The 19,375-nt window shown below is 42.4% G+C and overlaps 1 protein-coding gene across 1 annotated transcript in view; it reads right to left on the bottom strand.

Annotated features, from left to right (window-relative positions):
• Window positions 1–715: 715 nt before the first annotated feature.
• Window positions 716–19,375, bottom strand: part of Slc26a4 (solute carrier family 26 member 4) — a 44,312-nt gene continuing 25,652 nt past the window's right edge. Inside the window, exons 10-20 of the mRNA XM_075947555.1 lie at window positions 17,505–17,582; window positions 17,280–17,375; window positions 16,906–17,012; window positions 14,828–14,897; window positions 12,896–12,988; window positions 10,479–10,574; window positions 9,749–9,979; window positions 7,850–7,904; window positions 6,794–6,939; window positions 3,452–3,535; window positions 716–739 (exon numbers count right to left, since the gene is read on the bottom strand). Coding sequence (XP_075803670.1) covers window positions 716–739; window positions 3,452–3,535; window positions 6,794–6,939; window positions 7,850–7,904; window positions 9,749–9,979; window positions 10,479–10,574; window positions 12,896–12,988; window positions 14,828–14,897; window positions 16,906–17,012; window positions 17,280–17,375; window positions 17,505–17,582 — 1,080 coding nt within the window. The remainder of the gene's footprint in view (window positions 740–3,451; window positions 3,536–6,793; window positions 6,940–7,849; window positions 7,905–9,748; window positions 9,980–10,478; window positions 10,575–12,895; window positions 12,989–14,827; window positions 14,898–16,905; window positions 17,013–17,279; window positions 17,376–17,504; window positions 17,583–19,375) is intronic.

Below are 19,375 nucleotides of genomic sequence, written 5' to 3'. Positions count from 1 at the left end.
AAAATAGGAATTATGGGGATTGGAGAGACGACAGCTCAGTGCTAAACAGCAGTTGATGCTCTTGCAGAGGACCTGGGTTCAAATACCAACACTCATATAACAGCTCACAACCATCTATAACTCCGTTCTCAGGAAATCTGATACTCTTTTCTAACCTTTTGGGCACCAGGCACACAATACAGTGCACAGATATATGTATGAACAAAACACTCATAAACAAAGTTAAGTCTAAACAAAATTATTTTTCAAAGGTTGGTTTTATTTTCAGCTCATTAATGAGTGCATTAGTAACTCATTTTTACCTTTCTTAGTGTGATCAACACATCCTGGCTCACCTGCCCACAAAGGCTGTTGAGGGAACACTTATACAGTTTAACAGGGATAGAGCACACGCTGTGGATAGAGAGAGCAACCCTGTCATGGTGTCAGCAGTACTGAGCACTGTCTCAGGTCCCAAACATTGCTGATTTTCAGGGATGAGTCTCATGGTTTTGAATATTTTAGAGCTAAGCTGTCTGTTTTCTGCATTAAGACACAGAAATGACCAGTGTTTCTCGTGTAATGCCTAAGAAGTTTAAAAATGTAAATATTTTAACATAGCAGTAAAAGGATGGCTGTTTAAGTACGAAGAAATAGAGCAGAGAACACTTGCGGAGAGGACCTGATAGACACGTTCTGTCAGTGGTCCTTGCTGGCGGTGACCCCGTACCCACTCTCAGAAAGCAAGTCTACGCATGGCCTGTGAAAGAAAAGGGGAAACAAAATATTGACCGATTTAGTTCTCCTTAGGACCACATTATCTTTTTTCTAGTAGTGGTCGCTTGATTTTACTCAGGTATGTATCGTTAACAAAAAGGTGGAGAGAAGACAATTTCACTCTCACATACTTCTAATTTTATTTGTGTAAAACAATAATTACTGTTCATTGGGCACTAAGTACAAAACCCTACTCTTCATAGGCAGCCTTCAATTTTCACCGTCCTGTGTATTATCATCTCTATTTTACATGCAGACACTGAAATGAAACAGGGTGGTGCTGGCCAAACGGCCAGTAAGGACCAGGTTCAGGAGTAGTTCACAGGCCTGTCTGGGTTCAAATCCCCACAGCTACAACATTTCATTACCTTAGAAGGCTGAATAGTCATTTTATGTGGAAATTAGTAACCATCTATTCAACAGTGTGGCAACCACTCAAGTCCCTTTATTTATTTCTGTATTTGTTCATTCATTCATTCATTTCTTGGAGGTAAGATCTCTAGCCCAGTTTGTTCTCAAGCCCCAGATGTAGCTGTGGATACCCTTCAGCTTCTGATCTTCCTTGCTTTCACCTCCAAAGTTCTGGGATTACAGGTGTCCATTTATTCTGTGCTGGGAATTGAACCCAGGACTTCATAGAGTTATAAATTACCAGAGCTTGATGGGCTTCTTGGTTTAATAATAACTTTCATAGGCTTATTAAGCTGGGGGGACAAGACACCAGGCTTGTAATTTTCTTTTTTTTTTAGATTTAATATTTTGGTTTTTTCTTTTTTCTTTCTTTATTTATTTATTAAAGATTTCTGTCTTTTCCCCGCCACTGCCTCCCATTTCCCTCCCCCTCCCCCAATCAAGTCCCCCTCCCTCCTCAGCCCAAAGAGCAATCAGGGTTCCCTGCCCTGTGGGAAGTCCAAGGAACCCCCACCTCCATCCAGGTCTAGTAAGTTGAGCATCCAAACTGCATAGGCTCCCACAAAGCCAGTACGTGCAGTAGGATCAGAAACCCATTGCCATTGTTCTTGAGTTCTCAGTAGTCCTCATTGTCCACTACGTTCAGAGAGTCCGGTTTTATCCCAGGCTTTTTCAGACCCAGGCCAGCTGGCCTTGGTGAGTTCCCAATAGAACATCCCCATTGTCTCAGTGTGTGGGTGCACCCCTTGCAGTCCTGAGTTCCTTGCTCGTGCTCTCTCTCCTTCTGCTCCTGATTTGGACCTTGAGAATTATGTCCGGTGCTCCAATGTGGGTCTCTGTGTCTGTCTCCTTTCATCGCCTGATGAAGGTTAATATTCAGGAGGATGCCTGTATGTTTTTTTTGGTTCTCCTTATTTAGCTTCTCTAGGATCACTAATTATAGGCTCAATGTCCTTTGTTTATGGCTAGAAACCAAATATGAGTGAGTACATTCCATCCTCCTCCAGGCTTGTGATTTTCATTCTAACTAATTTCTTCCATAAAATTTTCTGCCTGATTTTACAACAGGGGCTTGAATATTGCCCAGTGCTTTTCATCAGGACCTGGAAAGTCATCATATCTTACTTAATCTAGCAGAACTGTGTATGATCCTACATTTGAGACAGAAACCAATTCCCTAAGTATGAATGGAGAACCCAGCTTCAACATAATCCGTATGAAAATGTGTCTGTATTTGACTCCTGTGCAATAGAGCCCAAGATTTTGATGTAGCTATAATAAAAACAGACATATGTCCTTTAAATATCTTGATGAGCTTAAAATGGTCATGGTTGCATGGTTTCCATGGCACCCTAACTACTCGTTGGGACCCTCGTTGGCCAGCAAAACAGACCGCATGCCTGTGAAGACTGACAGAAGGGACTGAAAAGGCTGCTCTGGGAGTCTGGTGGAAACAGAAGGGCTAGCAATGAGCTGTGGCCTGGCCCATAGCTGGGTGCTTATTACAGAAAGGCCAAGTTCACTTTTATAGGCACAATTAACAGGGATTTCTATCCATGGAAACTTCCCTTGAGAAGTCACTTGGTTACCAGTGACTGGAAATTTTCACAGAGAATCTAAATTGAGTAGGAGGGATTTCTGCATGGGCTGAGAACATTATCAGTTTCTCAGAAAACTTTCAACTTAAAATTCTTTTAATTACTTCTCAGCCTTTTGGCTAAGATCAAGTATAAAGTTATCATGTTTTTAATTATATTTTTTGATAATTTTATGAGAAAAAGTTATTTGATCCTCCATTGTTGTTCTCATTTTATTTAGAAGTAAAAGCCTAAAATTTACTCAGATTCTTCAAGGTCAGTCAGCTTTCCTAGGAACAGTCTGATGGCACAAGCTCCCGAAATAGCCTCAGTCTGGTGCAAAGGACGTGTGGAAGCCATCATCAGGCAGGTGAAGACTGACTGTGGCCCTTAGTTAGAAGTCCCCCATCCACTTCCCTATCCCAGAGCCTTAGGTCTCTAGGAAGAAGTGAATGTTGAGTTCAACATAAAATCAGAACTTGCCTATGACTACTAGTCACTGCAGTGACTCTGTGTGCCCTAGATTACAGTTCCTGAGACCTTGTCGTCCTTGAGGGAATGTCTACTTTCCATTTCTCCTTCTATGAAGCCTTTCAGGATGATTCTGCATTTTCCCTGGATGGCTCTTAGACTACTCACTACTTGTTCACGCCATTTATTCAGTACTAAATCCAATTACTTTCTACATAAAAAAATAATGACCATACCTCATCCTGAACATCAAGTTCTTCCTCATTCTTCTCTGCTTCCATCAGTTCAAGAGGATCTTTACAGTCTTGAATGAGGGTGATCTTGATAAAGAACATACACAGTACTTATTGGAAATCTAATAGCATCAAATACAGCACACACCACAGAAAATGATTTAAACTTTACTGGTATTGTCATTTGTCATCTATACTTCAGAATCCTCTTCTAATTTCTTGTTCATTCATATTTCTCGTACATTCAAACTGGTCCAGTTTTCTACTGTGCAAACTCCTTGAACAGCTCCTTCTCTGTCTCTGAAGTATGTGCCTCTTAACAAGACACCCTCAACCAGGCAGTCAATAATGCTTGTCTTTTGACAGCTAAGAGCACTTAGTACAGCTCTGAGGACACTTTGACTATGCTACAGTGGGCTGGTGACTGAGGACAATACAGGGGCCCAGCTTGAATTTAGCAGAACCTAATTTATTGAAGGAGAAGTTGACAGCTTAGGACATTTCTGCTTTTTAGAGATAAGGTATAATTATTTAATCCTCTATACAGAGGATATCAATACACCTTGCATTTGTCTTGTTCATTGAGAAGGACATTTCAAAAGCAATACCAAATATATAGCAAAGCTAAAATGCCATCCTGTACTACTAGTTTTCTACTTCTCATCTCACAAACAGCTCAGTGCTTTTATTGATGTGAAAATCAGTTAGAAGACCAAGTCCCTGTACAAACAGTCTTAATATGATGGGAATGGTAGCTACAGATTGCGGCTATTCTAGGATAAATCTTGTAATAGATCAAAGGGTGGAAAAGGGTTTTAATCTCTGCATCTAAATATCCTTGCCTCACAAGTGACTTTCTGAAGGAAAGAAAACCACCAGATGAGGACGGATCAGGTTTCATGTGAGATCCTGTGGAGACAGGCAGGGTTCCCAATATCACTGGAGCCAGGAATACTCTGCCCACCTTGCAAGCAATCATTTATACTCAGGCTAACACACACTGAGAGTGAAAATCTATGCCAGCCGCTCACAGCACCTCACAGACTGAATCCATGTAGTCTGACGCAGTGAGCACACTGTTCCTCATTCAGCTTCATCGCATTTGTGGCCTAAGACTTTACATCAGAATGGGTGCTAACAAACCACATAACTGCTTTCCTTTTGAGAAGGAACTTGTTACCATGGTTTTGTTTTACTTTTGATGTGTGATCTCAAAAACTATATAAGCCGCTTTGTTTTTAACCTAGGGTTAGAATTTTTTAAGTTGGAAAATTTTAAGCTGGGCATTTAAAATAATGCACAAAAGTGGTGCAATTTTAAAAGAAAAGAGTTTTATTTATTTTATGTGTTTGAGTGTTTTGTTTACATGTATGTATGTGTGCCAAGTGTGTGCCTGGTACCAACAAAGACCAGAAGTGGGTATCAGATCCCCTTCTACTGGAATTACAGATGGCCATAAGTCACCATGGGGATGCTAGGAACTGAACCTGGGTCCTCTGGAGGAGCATCCAGAGCTCTTAACCACCAAGCCATCTCTCCAGTCCCTAACTTTTCTTTTTGGTAGGTGTGGACACTTGAGTATTTGAGATGGACCCTCTCAATAGCTTGGCTTGCTCTTTTCCCCAGAAACATTGGCAGAGCATCCTCTGCACCGAATAATGCAATGGTTTCTAGATTAGTTCTATCTGAGCACCAACTTCTAATCTGTAATAAAGATCTGCTTCTCATAGCCTTAGAAAACATCATAAGTAATACAATATGATTATGTTACAAGGATAACTGTTTTTCATAGATGCTAACGGTGATTTAAATGGAAAATGTCCCCCATAGGTTCATACATTTGAACATTTAGTCCCCAGTAGGAAGACTGTTTGGGGAGGTTATAGAACATTTAGGTGATGGAGCCTTGCTAGAGAAAGAATGCCACTTTGAGGTTTCAGAGCCTGCTCCACTTCCTCTCCTCTCTCTATGTGTGGATAAAATGTAACCAGCCAGTTTCCAGCTCCTGACTCTGTACCATGCCTCTCTCTCACTGTGGACCCTCGAGAACCATAAGTGGAAGTAAACTCTTGGTTGTGATATTTTTATCGCAGCAGCAGAGAAGAAACTGCTACGGTGTCCCAAATTCACTGTGAAAGCATCATGAGAAATGAGGTTCTCATTTAGGCCTTCCAGGAAACCTAGGCAATGAGTTCAAGCAGGTTTGCCTCTTCTCATTATTTAAAAAGAGAATTGACAAAATAAGGCTTTAGGAAATTATAGTGTTTTCCATTTTGTGGGAGAAAATGAACGTGTGATGTGGGATTCCCCTCTGTATGCTGCGATACCATCGCTTAATAAAGAAACTGGCTTGACCTGATAGGGTAGAACAGAGATGGGGAGGGGTGGCCTAAACCAAATGCTGGGAGAAAGAAGCCAGAGTCAGGGAGAAGCCATGGAGCTGCCACCAGAGACAGACATGCCGAAACTTTGCCAGTAAGTCACAGCCATGTGGCGATACACAGATTAATGGATATGGATTTAGTTGAGGATATAAGAGTTAGCCAGAAACAAGCTAAGCTATTGGTCAAACAGTATTGCAAATAATATGGTTTCTGTGTGGTTATTTCGGGGCTGAGCAGCTGGGAACAAACAAGTGCCCTCCTACAACAAACCTGGATTTGTTTATAGTTTTATTTGTTTTTGTGTGGGGCTATACTTGCCTGTGAGGATACATGTGCAAGTCAGAGGTTCCTCAGAATTCTTTGTTGCTTTTCATCTTATATTTTGAGATAGGGTCTCTCACTAAACAGGGAGCCATTACGGCTATCCTGGCTAGCCGTGAGCCCTGGGATTCGCCTATTTCCACACCTGAACAGTGAGGTCACAGGCACTTACTGCCAAGCCTGGGTGCTGAGGAACTGACTCGGATCCTGACATTTGCACAACAATCAAGCCTTTGCCCACTGAGCAGTCCCTCATTTTCTGTTCTTTGTTTGCTTTTCAAAGATGACTTGTGGGTTAAAGCTTAACTTTGTAAATTAAGGATCCCCGCTGGTATAATATACACCACATTGATACGCATCACAGAAAAGCCAGGATTCAGTGCTGTCTTCTAAAAATAGTGTTACAGCTAATGCCACATTTGTCAGGGAGCATGCACACTGCAGAACTCTCGAGTCTTGGGCATTACCGGGAACCCTCCTAGAAGCTACTTTAGTCCTCCTGTCTTCCCGGCAGTGAGTGGTTTTCATCCCCACTTCCCTGATGAGAAAATGGCTCTTAGAAGTTGAACAGATGGCCTAAAAGTCAGTGGGTTTTTTTTTTCTAGGCAGGTTTTCAGGATGGAGTAGGTGAAATGTTTACCGTATCTAGAAGGGAATCCTGGACCTCCCTGGATTTAACCTGGTTCTGCAGATAGAGTATAGCATCATGAACCGTCAGAAAGAATCTGTCCTTTCTAATGTTGTCATCAAAGAACCCACACTGCTCCATTTTTTCTAGTACGTCGTCTGCAAAGGAAAAAGGGTTTTTGTAACATCGAGTGACACCACGTCGTCTGCAAAGGAAAAGGGTTTTTGTAACATCGAGTGACACCAGGTGTTTTGTTAGGTTTGCAGCACTTTTCATCATTCCCTCATTTCCAACTCTGACCTGGCTTCTCCCACAGCACCTCCCTTTGCCAGCAGCACATGGAATGGCCACCCCACAGTTGCTTGCAGTCTGTCTTGGTGACCCTTTTGCCAAGCCAATATTCCCATCACTAGTTGCCCTGAGCCTGGCTTCTGGTTCACAGCTGTGTCCTTCTCAGAGAATTTTATCTGGCCACTGGGAGTTGTTTAACTTGAAGAGGCCTGAGGAGCTCCACATACTTGATCTGATCCACTGACTGGCAGATAAGGGTATAAAGTGGAACTTTGCATAACCACTTCTGTATAGAGCCACTTATATAATAAAACATCTGACATCAGGCGCTTGACCAGCTTCATCTATGGCCCAGTCCCCCTTCCCTCACTCCCTCAACCACTTGTGCATAAATCCCCACCCCAAGCTCCTTCAGAGAACTCATCCTAAGCACTGGTACCCTCCTCTACTTGCAGACATGCTCCAAAAGATCTTCGTTGTCTCCCCTCTGCTCACTCCAAAACGATGTCCCCGTAGCCACCAACAGGAAACAAGCTTCTATACTGTGCCACCCGTGTGGCACAAATTGGGAAAAAAAAATCTCTTTCAAAGCTCAAAACTGCCCTAAGCTATTGTAATTGGTGCACAACTGTTTGTGGTGATAAAGAGTTTTGCAAATAGCACCTAATTATCTAATATTGTGATTAACTGCGTGTTTGAAGGTAACTAAGATGGCATTCTCACATTCCAGGGGAGAAGATGTGGGCAAGTTTGACAGATGTGCACAGAGGCATTTACCTTGAAGCAAAGCAAAGTACACGTTCACATCAATTCTCTGGAATTCTTTGACAATCTAAAAATAGAAAAGAATTCAGTCATATTTAAACATTTACTCTGGAGAAATATCAACATCTCTATGGTTAATCAAGACTTTCAGGAGAGTTTATTACTAGAAAACCATAGCTATTTTCAGACTGACACAATGTTGTATATAAAGATGTATGTGCATATATCTTAAGAAATAGCACACCAAGCAAGGTAGTTTATACAGGCAATGCTATCACTCAAAAGGCTGAAGCGAGGGGCTTTTAATTTGAGGGTTACATAGCAAGACCTATTTTAAAACAGACCGAGGAACACAACACCCAGTGTTGGGTAGCCAGCAATTCATAGCACAGAGGTTCTCTATAAACAATTTGTAGAAGGAAGGAACAATGGAGTAGTTAGGTGTCCAAATAGTTCTTGCTCACTGTAACAAAAAGTAAATAAGACTTATTCAAACAGTAAAATCTCACTAACTATCCAGGTCTTTGTTTTAAACGCACTCATGCTAATTATCTTAATTGCACTTTTGTACTATAGTTTATTTAGTCCATGTAACTGTTGGGAGAAACAGGAAGGAGGTACATAGAATTTCTCTAATATTCCTCAAAACTAAATATGAATTTACAATGACCATTAAAAGTTTGATTTTTTTTTTTAAATCCAGACCTAGGCCTGTGAGCAATAGCAATTGTCACCTAACATAAGCAGCTATTCAAGTGTGGGACATACTCTGGCATCAGGACTCTACAAAGTCATTAAACCAACTGGCCAGCGTAATCTATAATGGGTCTGAGTCACTGCACACAGTGAAATAAACAACAAGAAGCAGCCAGCATGTGTTCTCAAATGAGCTAACAGACCTGCTGGGAGAACAGAGCCTCGCAGCATATTCTCACAGTCTTTTGCCAAGTGTAATTGCTTACCTACCTAGCACCCAGACCCTGGCATCAGCTTCTACTCCTGCAGTGGTAGCCCACAGCTAAGCTAAAACTAGACAGAATCCTGTTTCCTGTAATTATGTCTGTGGTTGGTGCCTTACCCTGCGGCCCTCTCTGTCTGACCTTCTTGATCACTACCCAAAGCTTCATCTAAATTTGACACCAGAGGTAACACCTATTAAACACAGTGTGAAGCATTTACTGAGGTTGTTTATGTGATTATTTACTGTTTGCCTTTCTCTCAGGAGAGAGCTCAGGCATGCCTTCTCACAAGCATCTTCTGCTAGGTGGAGCAATGAGCACACACCGAAGCATCAAATGAATGGACTTGAGATTCTGCTCTCAGTTCTGGGAATACTTCTGTCCTGCATGTTGCTCACTCTTGCCCTGACTTCATGGGTATGACCTGCCCTTATTAACAATGGCTGTCTCTTCTAGTCCAGTCCATTTACTGTTCCATAACAAGTAGAATATAATAGTTAACACAAACTACCACTTTTCCTTGTTTTTGTGGCTCATTTACATTGTCAGGAAAATAAAACATACTAAGTGTTAACATCGTCTAAGAGATGTCTGTGTTCCAGACACTTCTGTATTTCTTATATGTATTGCTTATTTGATCTTCATGATACCTGTATGGTAAATACCACCAGCATTATGCTTATATTACCAAAGAAGAAGCCAAGACAAAGGCAGATAAGAAACTTGTTCTTGGTAGTGGAGGCAGGATTCACCTCACAGAGCCTGTCTCCAAAGCTTATGCTCTATTGCCAAAAAGGAGGAGGGGAGGATGAAGAAGAGGGAAGAAAATTCACTTGGGCAAATTATTAAGACCTTTCACACAGTTGAGTGACCCATTCCGTTACTTTATCATTACCAATAAAAAATAAAGCATCACACCCCAAGGGTACAGTACAAACAACCAGAACCTCACCATTCGCAGTGACTTCACTCCTACCACATCCAAGAAGGATACGGCTCCACAGTCCAGCACCAGACTATGGATCGGCACTTTGGGAACATTCACTTTAACTGGGAGTTCAGAGTTCCAGTCCACTTGAATCTCAATTTCTTTGGTTGGGATATCAAGTTCCTCTGTCTCTTCAACATCCTCGTCAGGTTCAAAAGCATTATTTGATAAGCCAACATCACTTATGATCCCGTTCTAACAAAGAAAAGACCACCAATTTTATTGTCAAAAAACATAACTTTTATCAATTCATCCCAAACTGTTTAAAAGTCCTAAATGGGATATTTAGAAAACCAGGCTAGCAAGGGGATGCGTCTTGAGGAATGAATTTTACTTCTATCTATACTTTGGTGCTCTCTAAGAAGAAAATGAACAAAATTGGATTCCTGGGTGATTATGGGACATTTCCAAGAGAGACAAAATCACAGCAAAAACTGTGAAAGCTCATGAAATTACTATTGTAATTTTCTGGCATTGAGTCTTCACCTTGTTCTTTTCAGTAAAATAATGTTTAAAATGAGTACGGATGCTCATTTTTAATGGGGGCCAACTCTGTTTTGAGGGAGCTCCACAGGTTTCATTTACCCCACCCTCTCCCCGGAGCCTACGGAACAGATCGGCTGTTCTCTGATACACCTTTGTCATCTGTCTAACCGCTTTCACCAAAGAAAGAGGAAGAAAGATGCTGTCTCACCTTTGTTGCCCTTAGTTGTCCTTTTTTGATGAGTTTCTGTATTCTCCTCAGTGCTTTCAGCCTCTTATTATAAACTCGAATGGCATCAAATCCAACCTTTGGAAACATATGTTAGTTACTTAAAATGTCTGGTTCTTAATATTCCATGGCATTTTCTAACTGAGAGGCTGTTTCTCTTTTATTGTTAGTTATGTGTCCGTATGTAGGTATGTGCACATGTGAGTCCTGAGGATGTAAGATGCCCTGGAGCTGGAGTGTCAGGTGGTTGTGAGCGTCCCTACTTCAAAGAGCAATAAGCTCTCCTAACTTGCTGAGCCATCTTTCCAGACCCCAGAATGGCTATGTCTTAAAAGATACTATTTTGAAAGAACCCCTGACAGGAAAAAAAGTGAGGTCTGCTGGTGTAGACTCCTGCCAGGCACCCCATCCCACTAAAGATGAGGACAGAATACTAGCAGATTAAAGGCTCCAAGTCAGTAAAATAGACAAAATCAGGGAGAAAAAAATGTTTAGCTTCAAGCCTGTATTTTCTTGATGTCACAAAGCTACTTTGTTATGGGGGAAAGTTTGTTAGCTCCCCTTTGAGCTAGTTTGCTCTGGAAACAGGAAGAAAGCACTTGGGCAAATTCCAAGTTCCAAGTATGGCACTGGAGACAAGAACCATTTACTCCAGCAAGGCAATTCCTGTCCCCTCCTCAGCTCTTACCTGATGTGGGAGTGTCATATATCAATCTGTTGATTTCATTGGCTAAGCAATAAAGAAACTGCTTGGCCCTGATAGGTTAAAACATAGGTGGGAGGAGTAAACAGAATAGAATGCTGGGAGGAAGAGGAAGTGAGCTCAGAGACGCCATGCAGCTCTCTCCCGGGCACACACGATGAAACTCCGACCCAGGATGGACATAGACTAGAATCTCCCTGGTAAGCCACCTCGTGGGCTACATAGATTATTAGAAATGGGTTAAGAGGCTAGAGCTAGTGGGCCAAGCAGTGTTTAAATGAATACAGTTTGTGTGTTGTTATTTCGGGTATAAAGCTAGCCGTGTGGGTGGCTGGGTGGCGGGACACAGCCCCGCCGCTCCTACTACTACACTTACCTTCTCTCAGTGAACACACTTCCCCGACACCCAGCACACCACCTTCCTCACGCTGTTTGTGGGTGAGATTTATGCCAACTTGACAGAGGTTAGAGTCAGGAAGGAAGAAGGACTCTCAACGGAGAAAATGCCTCCCTATGATTGGCCTGTAGACAAATCCTTCAGCAATTTCCTTGATTAATGATCCATGTGGGAGGACCTAGCCCTAGGTGGGCAGTGCCACCCCACAGGAGGTCCTGAGTTGTGTGAGAAAGCCAAGAGGAGCAAGTCAGTAAGCAGCTGTCCTCCATGGCCTCTGTGTGAGTGCCTGCCCTGACTTCCCTCAGTGACGAAAGTGACCTAGAGCTGTAAGATGAAATAAACCATTTCCTCCCTGAGTCGCCTTTGGTCATGGTGTTTTATCTCAGCAATAGACACCCAAGCGAGACCCAATGTCTGCAACTAAAACTTCTTTTAAAAGTATTTTACTCGTGTGTGTGTGTGTGTGTGTGTGTGTGTGTGTGTGTGTGTGTGTGTGTGTGAATGTGCACATGTGTGCAGGGGCCCAGAAGGGACCCCAGATCCCTGGGTGCTGTATTTATGAGCCACTTGATATGGGTGCAGAATCCAAGCTCCTTTCCTCTGGTAGGTCAGGAAATATTCTTAACAGCTGAGTTGTCTTTTAGCCCCTCTTCTATTTTTTAAACATTTAAAACTATTTCTTAAAGTAATAAACTAATATATGTCAACAAAAATACATATTTCATGAATTAAACTATTTTTTTAAAAAAAATTCTTCAAGGCATGGTATTGTTTTGGATAGCTGTATCTATTTGTGAAAGGCTGCTGGATTCTCTTACCTGCCTCTGGAACTCAGCAAGTCCCAGATTTCTGCCTCTGTGCTTTCTTCCTGCATGCCTCAGACCCAACTCCAAATCCCTGTCTGTCTACCTCCCCTCCCCTTCCTCTCCCTCTCTCCCCCTTCCTTCCCATCCCTTCCTGTTCTCTCCCCTTCCCTTCCATACTGTAGGTTATAAGGAGCATAGATGTTATGATACAGCTGCTTTTTCATTATTTTCCTTTTGTGAGACTAGGTCTAAGTCTGTAGCCCTAGCTAGCATAGAACTCATTATGTAAACCAGGCTGGCCTCAAATATACAGCAATCCTCAGCCTCTTTAATGCTGGGATTACAGGTATGTATTCACGCCATGCCACGATAGAGTTTTTAATGCCCACATAGAGAACCAAGCCTAAGGCCTTATTCTTAGTTGGTCCCAATAAATGAATGAAATCTGAAAATAAGTAAAAAAAAATCAAACTTCTTGGAATAAAATACTTACTGTGGACTTGACACATTTTTTAAAACCATCGACATTGCCATAAAAGATGGGGCTAGAAAATCTCAGGATCTTCACTCCTTCGGGCTCTTCAAGCTGGCGTTTTAAAAAAGGAGGAGAGAGGGAGGGAGAGAAGAGAGGATTGAGGGAGGGGAGGGAGGGAGAGAAGGAGGGAGGGAAGAGGGGATGGAGGGAGGGAAGAAGGGAGGGAGGAACGGAGAGGTTAAACAAATCTACACCTCAGGTACTGAAGTTCTGCCTGTTGTAGTGAAATGGTAACTCACGAGCTGGCCAGTAGCACTGCTGGCTTCTCTCAAATGGGGAGTCGTGAGGTAAGAAGATGCCCAGAATCAGGAGCCATGGAATCAGAGTCAGAATCAGACTCTCATAGGCAAGGTCTGCTGCTACCCAGATGAAGAAAGTGGCTCTAAAGGCAACGTGACTCCAGCCTCCACTACTGACAATTTTAATTTTGCTAAAACTCCTTGGCACGGGGTGGGGTGGGGAGTTACCAAAGGGATTGGGGCGGGGGGGGGGTGTCAGAAACTTTACCGTGCCATGTTTTTTTCTTTGTTTGTACCCTAACACGGAGTGGCCGCTCCAAGAGTGAACCCCACAGATCCAGAGTCTTCTGGTTTCAAGCAGTCACAGCCCTCTCAGTCCACCCTTTGACTCTGAGAACACCTCTGTCCGGAAGATTGAGTGACTTGGGCAAAGTCTTGCCAAGAAGGAGCTTAGAATCTGGAGCTCCCAAACTCGAGCTAGGCTTCCCTGTTAAACCACATAGCTGAACTGTGGAACCGAGTGCATATCTCCTTTACAGTCTGGTTTACAAAAGACGACTAGATTCCTGTGCTTCTGAAGGCACACTGCTCTGTTACTGTGGCATATTTTACATGGCCTCCTCATCTCCAGCACCTGAACTAGTGCTTCAGCTCTTGATGATACTTGAGTGAACATTTACAGAATAGTTATGGAAGTAAACTAAATAGCAGTCATAGAATTCCAGGTTGAATATACAGTAAGCTTTTTTTTTTTTTTTGAGACACGGTCTCTTTATGGAGTCCTGACTGTCCTGGAGCTCACTATGTAGACCAGGCTGGCCTCAGACTTCAAAGTGAGGGGATTAAAGGTGTACCACCACCCAGCTATATCCCCCTTTTTAAAGGTAGTTTTGTGGGTTTTTGTTTGTTTGTTTGGTTGGTTGGTTGGTTTTTCAGGACAAGGTTTCTCTGTGTAACAATCTTGGCTGTAATGGAACTCATTTTGTAGATCAGACTGGCCTTGAACTCATAGAGATCTGCCTGCCTCTGCCTCCCAAGTGCTGGGATTAAAAGCATGTTCTAAAAATTTGTAGAACAAATTGGTATTTTCTTTTGCTTTTGCCTCTTTGTTTCTCCCAGCAGCCACTAACAGTTTTGTTAGCGAGCAGCATCTGACCATCACTGTGATGCATAATTTGTTTTTCATTTCCTGGTTCATTTATTATTTTTATCAATTCCAATGATTTAAAAATATATCAAATAAAACTTTGGTGATTGAGAGCTGGGAAGATCTCTTATTAAAGTTGAATAAAGAAATCTTACAGAGACTTCAGGCCATTTCATAAAGGCTATGGATAACAGACAGAAATATAACTTTTTTAAAATTTATTTATTTATTTAAGAAATATAACTTTTATTAAATGCTGTAAATAATCTAATTGCCTCTCCCTCATTTAACAACAAAATTTAACTAGTATGTCAGAATTTCTGTAATGATATTAACAAACGGCACATTGAACCCCAAGTTCTCAAGTCATTCTCAGTTTGCTGATGAACTTTCCCAAAAGACATCTTCTTGGCTTGCACCTAGCAGGCTAAAAGCGAAATCTGTTGACTCCTTGAGTTCCAGGCTAGCAAGCCCTCCTGACAAGCGTTTTACAAAGGCACTTACGTTTTTGTAATGTGTGACACTTTTATAGATGTCGGTGCTGGGGACACTTCCAAGGCCGTTCCATGATGGGCTGCAAGAAGGGAAATGAACATCAGCATTTTTTTTTGCAACAGTCACTTTTTCAACTAAAAAGTTAAAAAGAAATAACAGCTATGAAAGAGAACATCATTCTGGTGCTTTGGACTCTGTCTTTATTGCAAATGACATTTTCCTGTATCTAACTCTGAAATGAACAGCTGGTGTTTGCGTGGAACTGAAGAAAGAGGAAGTAACTGTGAGCAGCTTCTGATGGCTGGGGGATAATGAGCACTTTCTGTGCATAACGATTATAGGGGAAGTGCCAAGCTTTCTCACATGGTAAATCGTCTGGAAGCCCGACCATAACACGGAATGACCAGCATGGTTATCTTCATTTTTATTAATTCTAAAATGGTGTTCCAGGGAGTTAAAGACAGACACACACTGAGTATAGGGCACATAGCCTTCATCTTTAACTTATAGGTCTGTGGTTTCTTCTACTTCTTTGTGACTTACAGCAACCTCTTGATGGAGTATGGTATCTACAAGAGATTAGATTAGTCTCTTGTTTTAGAAACAGCAGCAGAGTGAAATGAGTCCTGCCTGCTGACCAGACCACTGATTTCCTGTTCTGGGTGCGATCAGATAAACTCCATGTTTCTCCAACTGTGACTGGCAACATACACTGAATGCAGCCCCTGGAGAAGGACTGTCTGTTTGAGGCCCTTTCAGTATTGTGCTCTCTGGATCCAGATTATAATTACTGGAAATTAAATACTGTGAAGGGTGTTGCTTTTCATTGGGTAGGATCCTGTTTACCAAACCAATAACTAAATCATACCACCAAGTTTTCCCTTGGTTCACAACACTGAACTCATTTTTAAGTTAAAGCTTGTCAGTTATTCTTTGTCTCAAAAAATAAAAACATCTTTCTCAAGTGGACTCAAAACAACAGAACACTGAGCACACACTCAACACAGGAGGCAATGTCATCTATGGTTTCTTCTCTATTTCCTAGAAGCAAACTGGGCCCTCTGGAAGCTGATGAATCTTTTCATCACCCTGTTCTCTTAGGGTGCTGAGGGAGATAGCCACAGGCTTTTCAAGAAGGCACCACCATGCCAGGGGAGGGAGGGAGGGCAGAGAGTTGGTGGGTGGAATAGGAGAAGTGAACCCATGCTAAGCTGAAGATATCTATGTCGGTGATTTTCCAGGGGTCTTCTTTCATCACCGCCCAAGCACAGGCAGAGAAGAAGCCAGATGTCTAGAAAGGCAAGGGAAAACTGAAGGAGAGGGCGACTGTGTTTCCCCAAGTCCAGGTGGACATATAACAAAACCCAAAGACAGAACAAAACCATCACCACCACAGACAATCTGCCTTCAGCTTGCCTCACCTGTCCTCATAGGCTGTTTCACCATGTGACTCATAGCTCTCCTGTTCCCACCAAGCATATGAACTAATCTTATTTACTTCACATAATTGGGCATGTGCCTCATTTGTCAGATTTGAATGAATCCTGGCTGTAATAACTGTTTTTAAAGTTCTCAGTTACATAACGAGTTCCTAACTTCAAAAAAGTAAAACAGGTTAGAATATATTGAGGAGTTGACCTGTTGTTTTATGCTGGTGCCCGGTTCTGTGTCTGGTGCCCAGTGCCTCTAATATTCTCCCAATTTAAAAATTATGTAAACAAAGCAAACCCAGTCTTTGGCTGATCTATGTATCCCCCCACTTTAGCACAGCCAAAGGAGAACAGAGTGGAGCATGTGAGGAAAGGCATAGATTCAGGGGTGAGCTGCATTGGGGTTCGTCTGCCGATTAGTACCTGTAAGCATTAAAAACGATCTTTAAATTTCCTGAGCTTAAACTTTCTCACCTATAGAGTAAGACTAATCAGAGCTATTCAGCCTTGTAAAGTGCTGTGTGTATGCATCATATAATCACTCAATGTATAATTTTTAAAAAAGTAGTATCTGTTTGTTTATGGAAACAAGCTAGGAAAATTCAGGCTGGGCTGTCTGTGAGATACCTGTTTTTTGGTTTGTTTGTTTGTACTTACAACTGAACTCTCAGGACCACAGTCAGTAGTCCAAATAAAAGGCCAGCTAGCAAACCCAGGTCCAGTCCCAGAATGATGGACATTACGCATGTAAACACCCAGATAACCTAGAAGGGAATGGAAATGAAAAGAATTACATTTCATTACAAAGAATAATAGTCAAGTGATTGAAAACAAACTGTCCCAGAGGTATAGGACTGTCACACAGATGACATCAAGGCTCTGGTTTCTCGATACTACTCTAATTCTGCTCTAGGATTCCAAATTTCAGACTAGCCTTAGGGAGATGGGGCATAAGGATGTGACAGGAGCAGCCTGGACCGAGCTCTGTTTAAAGACAGATGTGTGGATTTAAAGACAGATGTGTCACTTACAGCATCAGTCTTATCCTGCCTCCACAGACAAGGGATGTCACACACCTGCATGAACATCCCTTTCAGGTTAGCAATGACGACAGCTGCCAAGACGGACTGTGCAGAGAGAATGAAGGCTGTGTTATTCAAGGCAAAGGTTTCCATGTGTTGATTTCTAATCTCCAGCTCTTTCCCTGACAACAGTCTGGTGAAGAGGAACTGGTACACAGAAAAGCAGGGTTTTACCTTCTGCAAGGGTTCCAGAAGCTTCCCCAGGGCAACAATGGCGATCATTACAATCATAGCTGAGATGATGCCAGCAACCTGAAAGATACTTTCAGTGAGGCTGGCTCACCCTGCTCACCACAGGTATGCATAGGAATCTGCACACAGACACAGTTACTTCTTCCTCATCTCTCCCTTTCTGCTCGGGATTTAGAAAAATGAGCATTATTTGCTAGGCCCATGCAATATGAAAAAAAACAGAGCAATGTATACCCATTATTGCTGAGAAATTAAAGAAAATATGAAAACGAAGCCTGACAGTGTAAGGCTGGTTTGCCTTGGATTTCGTCTGAGTGGCTGGTATGGTGTGAATTAGGAGGTCATCCTTCAGGTTGTTTGCCGTGACATGAGACGCAGACCCTCATATTTTGGGGAAAGAATCCTATGGTGCATTGTGGAAGCAGCAGCCATAATGGTTACTCACATTGTATCTGTAGCTCAGAATTGCCATGAAAACCCCCGAGAAAATAAATTAAGCCATCTTATTACAAATCCACAGTGTCACATTGGCATACCACAGCTCCTGTCTCCTCCAACAGTTGTAGACACTGGCTGCAGCAGCGGAGCAATCATGGAGGAAAGGAAGCTCAGAACTTTACCTTCGCTGACAAGAAAAGCTCTGCTAAGATCCATAAATAGTTAGGAGAGAGGCTGAGGGGGTAGGGCCTATTCCTGGTCTGATCAGTTGGCTTGGCCAATGAATTCTTTGCTGAGACATCGTGGGGAATAGCTGAGCAGACTAGAGACTCTGAAACAAAGGAGAAGAGACAGGGAACCAGAAGCAGACCAGTCAGAGCAAGGAGGGGAGAGACAACTGAGCGCAAGCTCTGCCCTGCACAGTGCCCTGGCTAAAGGAAGCAGGCACAGCAAACGTAAGAGAACATTCATTCCATCTGGTACTCTGGCCGCTTCTGTTTACACGAGTCAGCCTGGGTAATATCATGAATACATAGGTATTAAAAATCTCACTTTTCAAGCCTAACCTTTTTTCTGTCATCTTCTGACTCCGTGGTCCAGGTTCCCAGCACAAAGGTGAACAGCTCCCTCTTTTGTCTAAGAAACTAGCATCCTCCCCCTCCTTCCCTTCCCTACACCTCCCTCCTCCTCCCTTCATGCCCTCCTCCTGTTATTTAACTTGTATTTATGGAACTGCTTTCATCTAGGCTCCAGGGATTGATAACAGGTATATTTGGAGACAGGGACAACTGTCCGCACAACTCTGGGCAGGAGATTCTCCATTCACCAAGGATGTATGATAGTAAGTCTCTAATTATAGAGCCAAGGCTAAGTTTGATCACAATACTAAAACCTGTAAGGGATTAGTTACTTGAATTTACTGAAAAGGTTGCTTTGTGGGAAAAACGTAGATTTTATATCTTTGAGAAGATTCAATTCCTGGCAAGTTAATTATTGTTAAGAGAAAGGGTAATTAGAGCTATGGAGTAATGTGTGCTAATTACTGTTCTATGAGCCAGGAGAAGTCAGAGTAGGGGTGAGGAAAAGGACAGAAAGGGAGCCGACAGGTAAACACAGTCAAAGCCTACCAACACTCATTCTTCTGTTTGTTCTTCCACATCTATATGTCTGGTACTGCTTAGGTGCCAGCCCCAGCACGTGTTAAGGGGCCATTCCTCCCTCAAGGTGTAGAGTAATCCGCATTTAGTAGTCAGTGTGTGGGGGGCTTTGCATTGTCTCATTTAATCTTCACAGGGTCCCTTTGAGGTGGGTATAATTAGTAGCCCCATTCGTGCTAAAGTTGAGGCTCAGGCACAAAATATGAGAAACCGCACAGGAGGACTTGATAGTTTTTTGGTCACAGGTCCCTGGATTTC

Source organism: Microtus pennsylvanicus, chromosome 14 (assembly GCF_037038515.1).
Source record: "Microtus pennsylvanicus isolate mMicPen1 chromosome 14, mMicPen1.hap1, whole genome shotgun sequence".
NCBI lineage: Eukaryota > Metazoa > Chordata > Mammalia > Rodentia > Cricetidae > Microtus > Microtus pennsylvanicus.
This window is presented reverse-complemented; position numbering and strand designations above follow the sequence as displayed.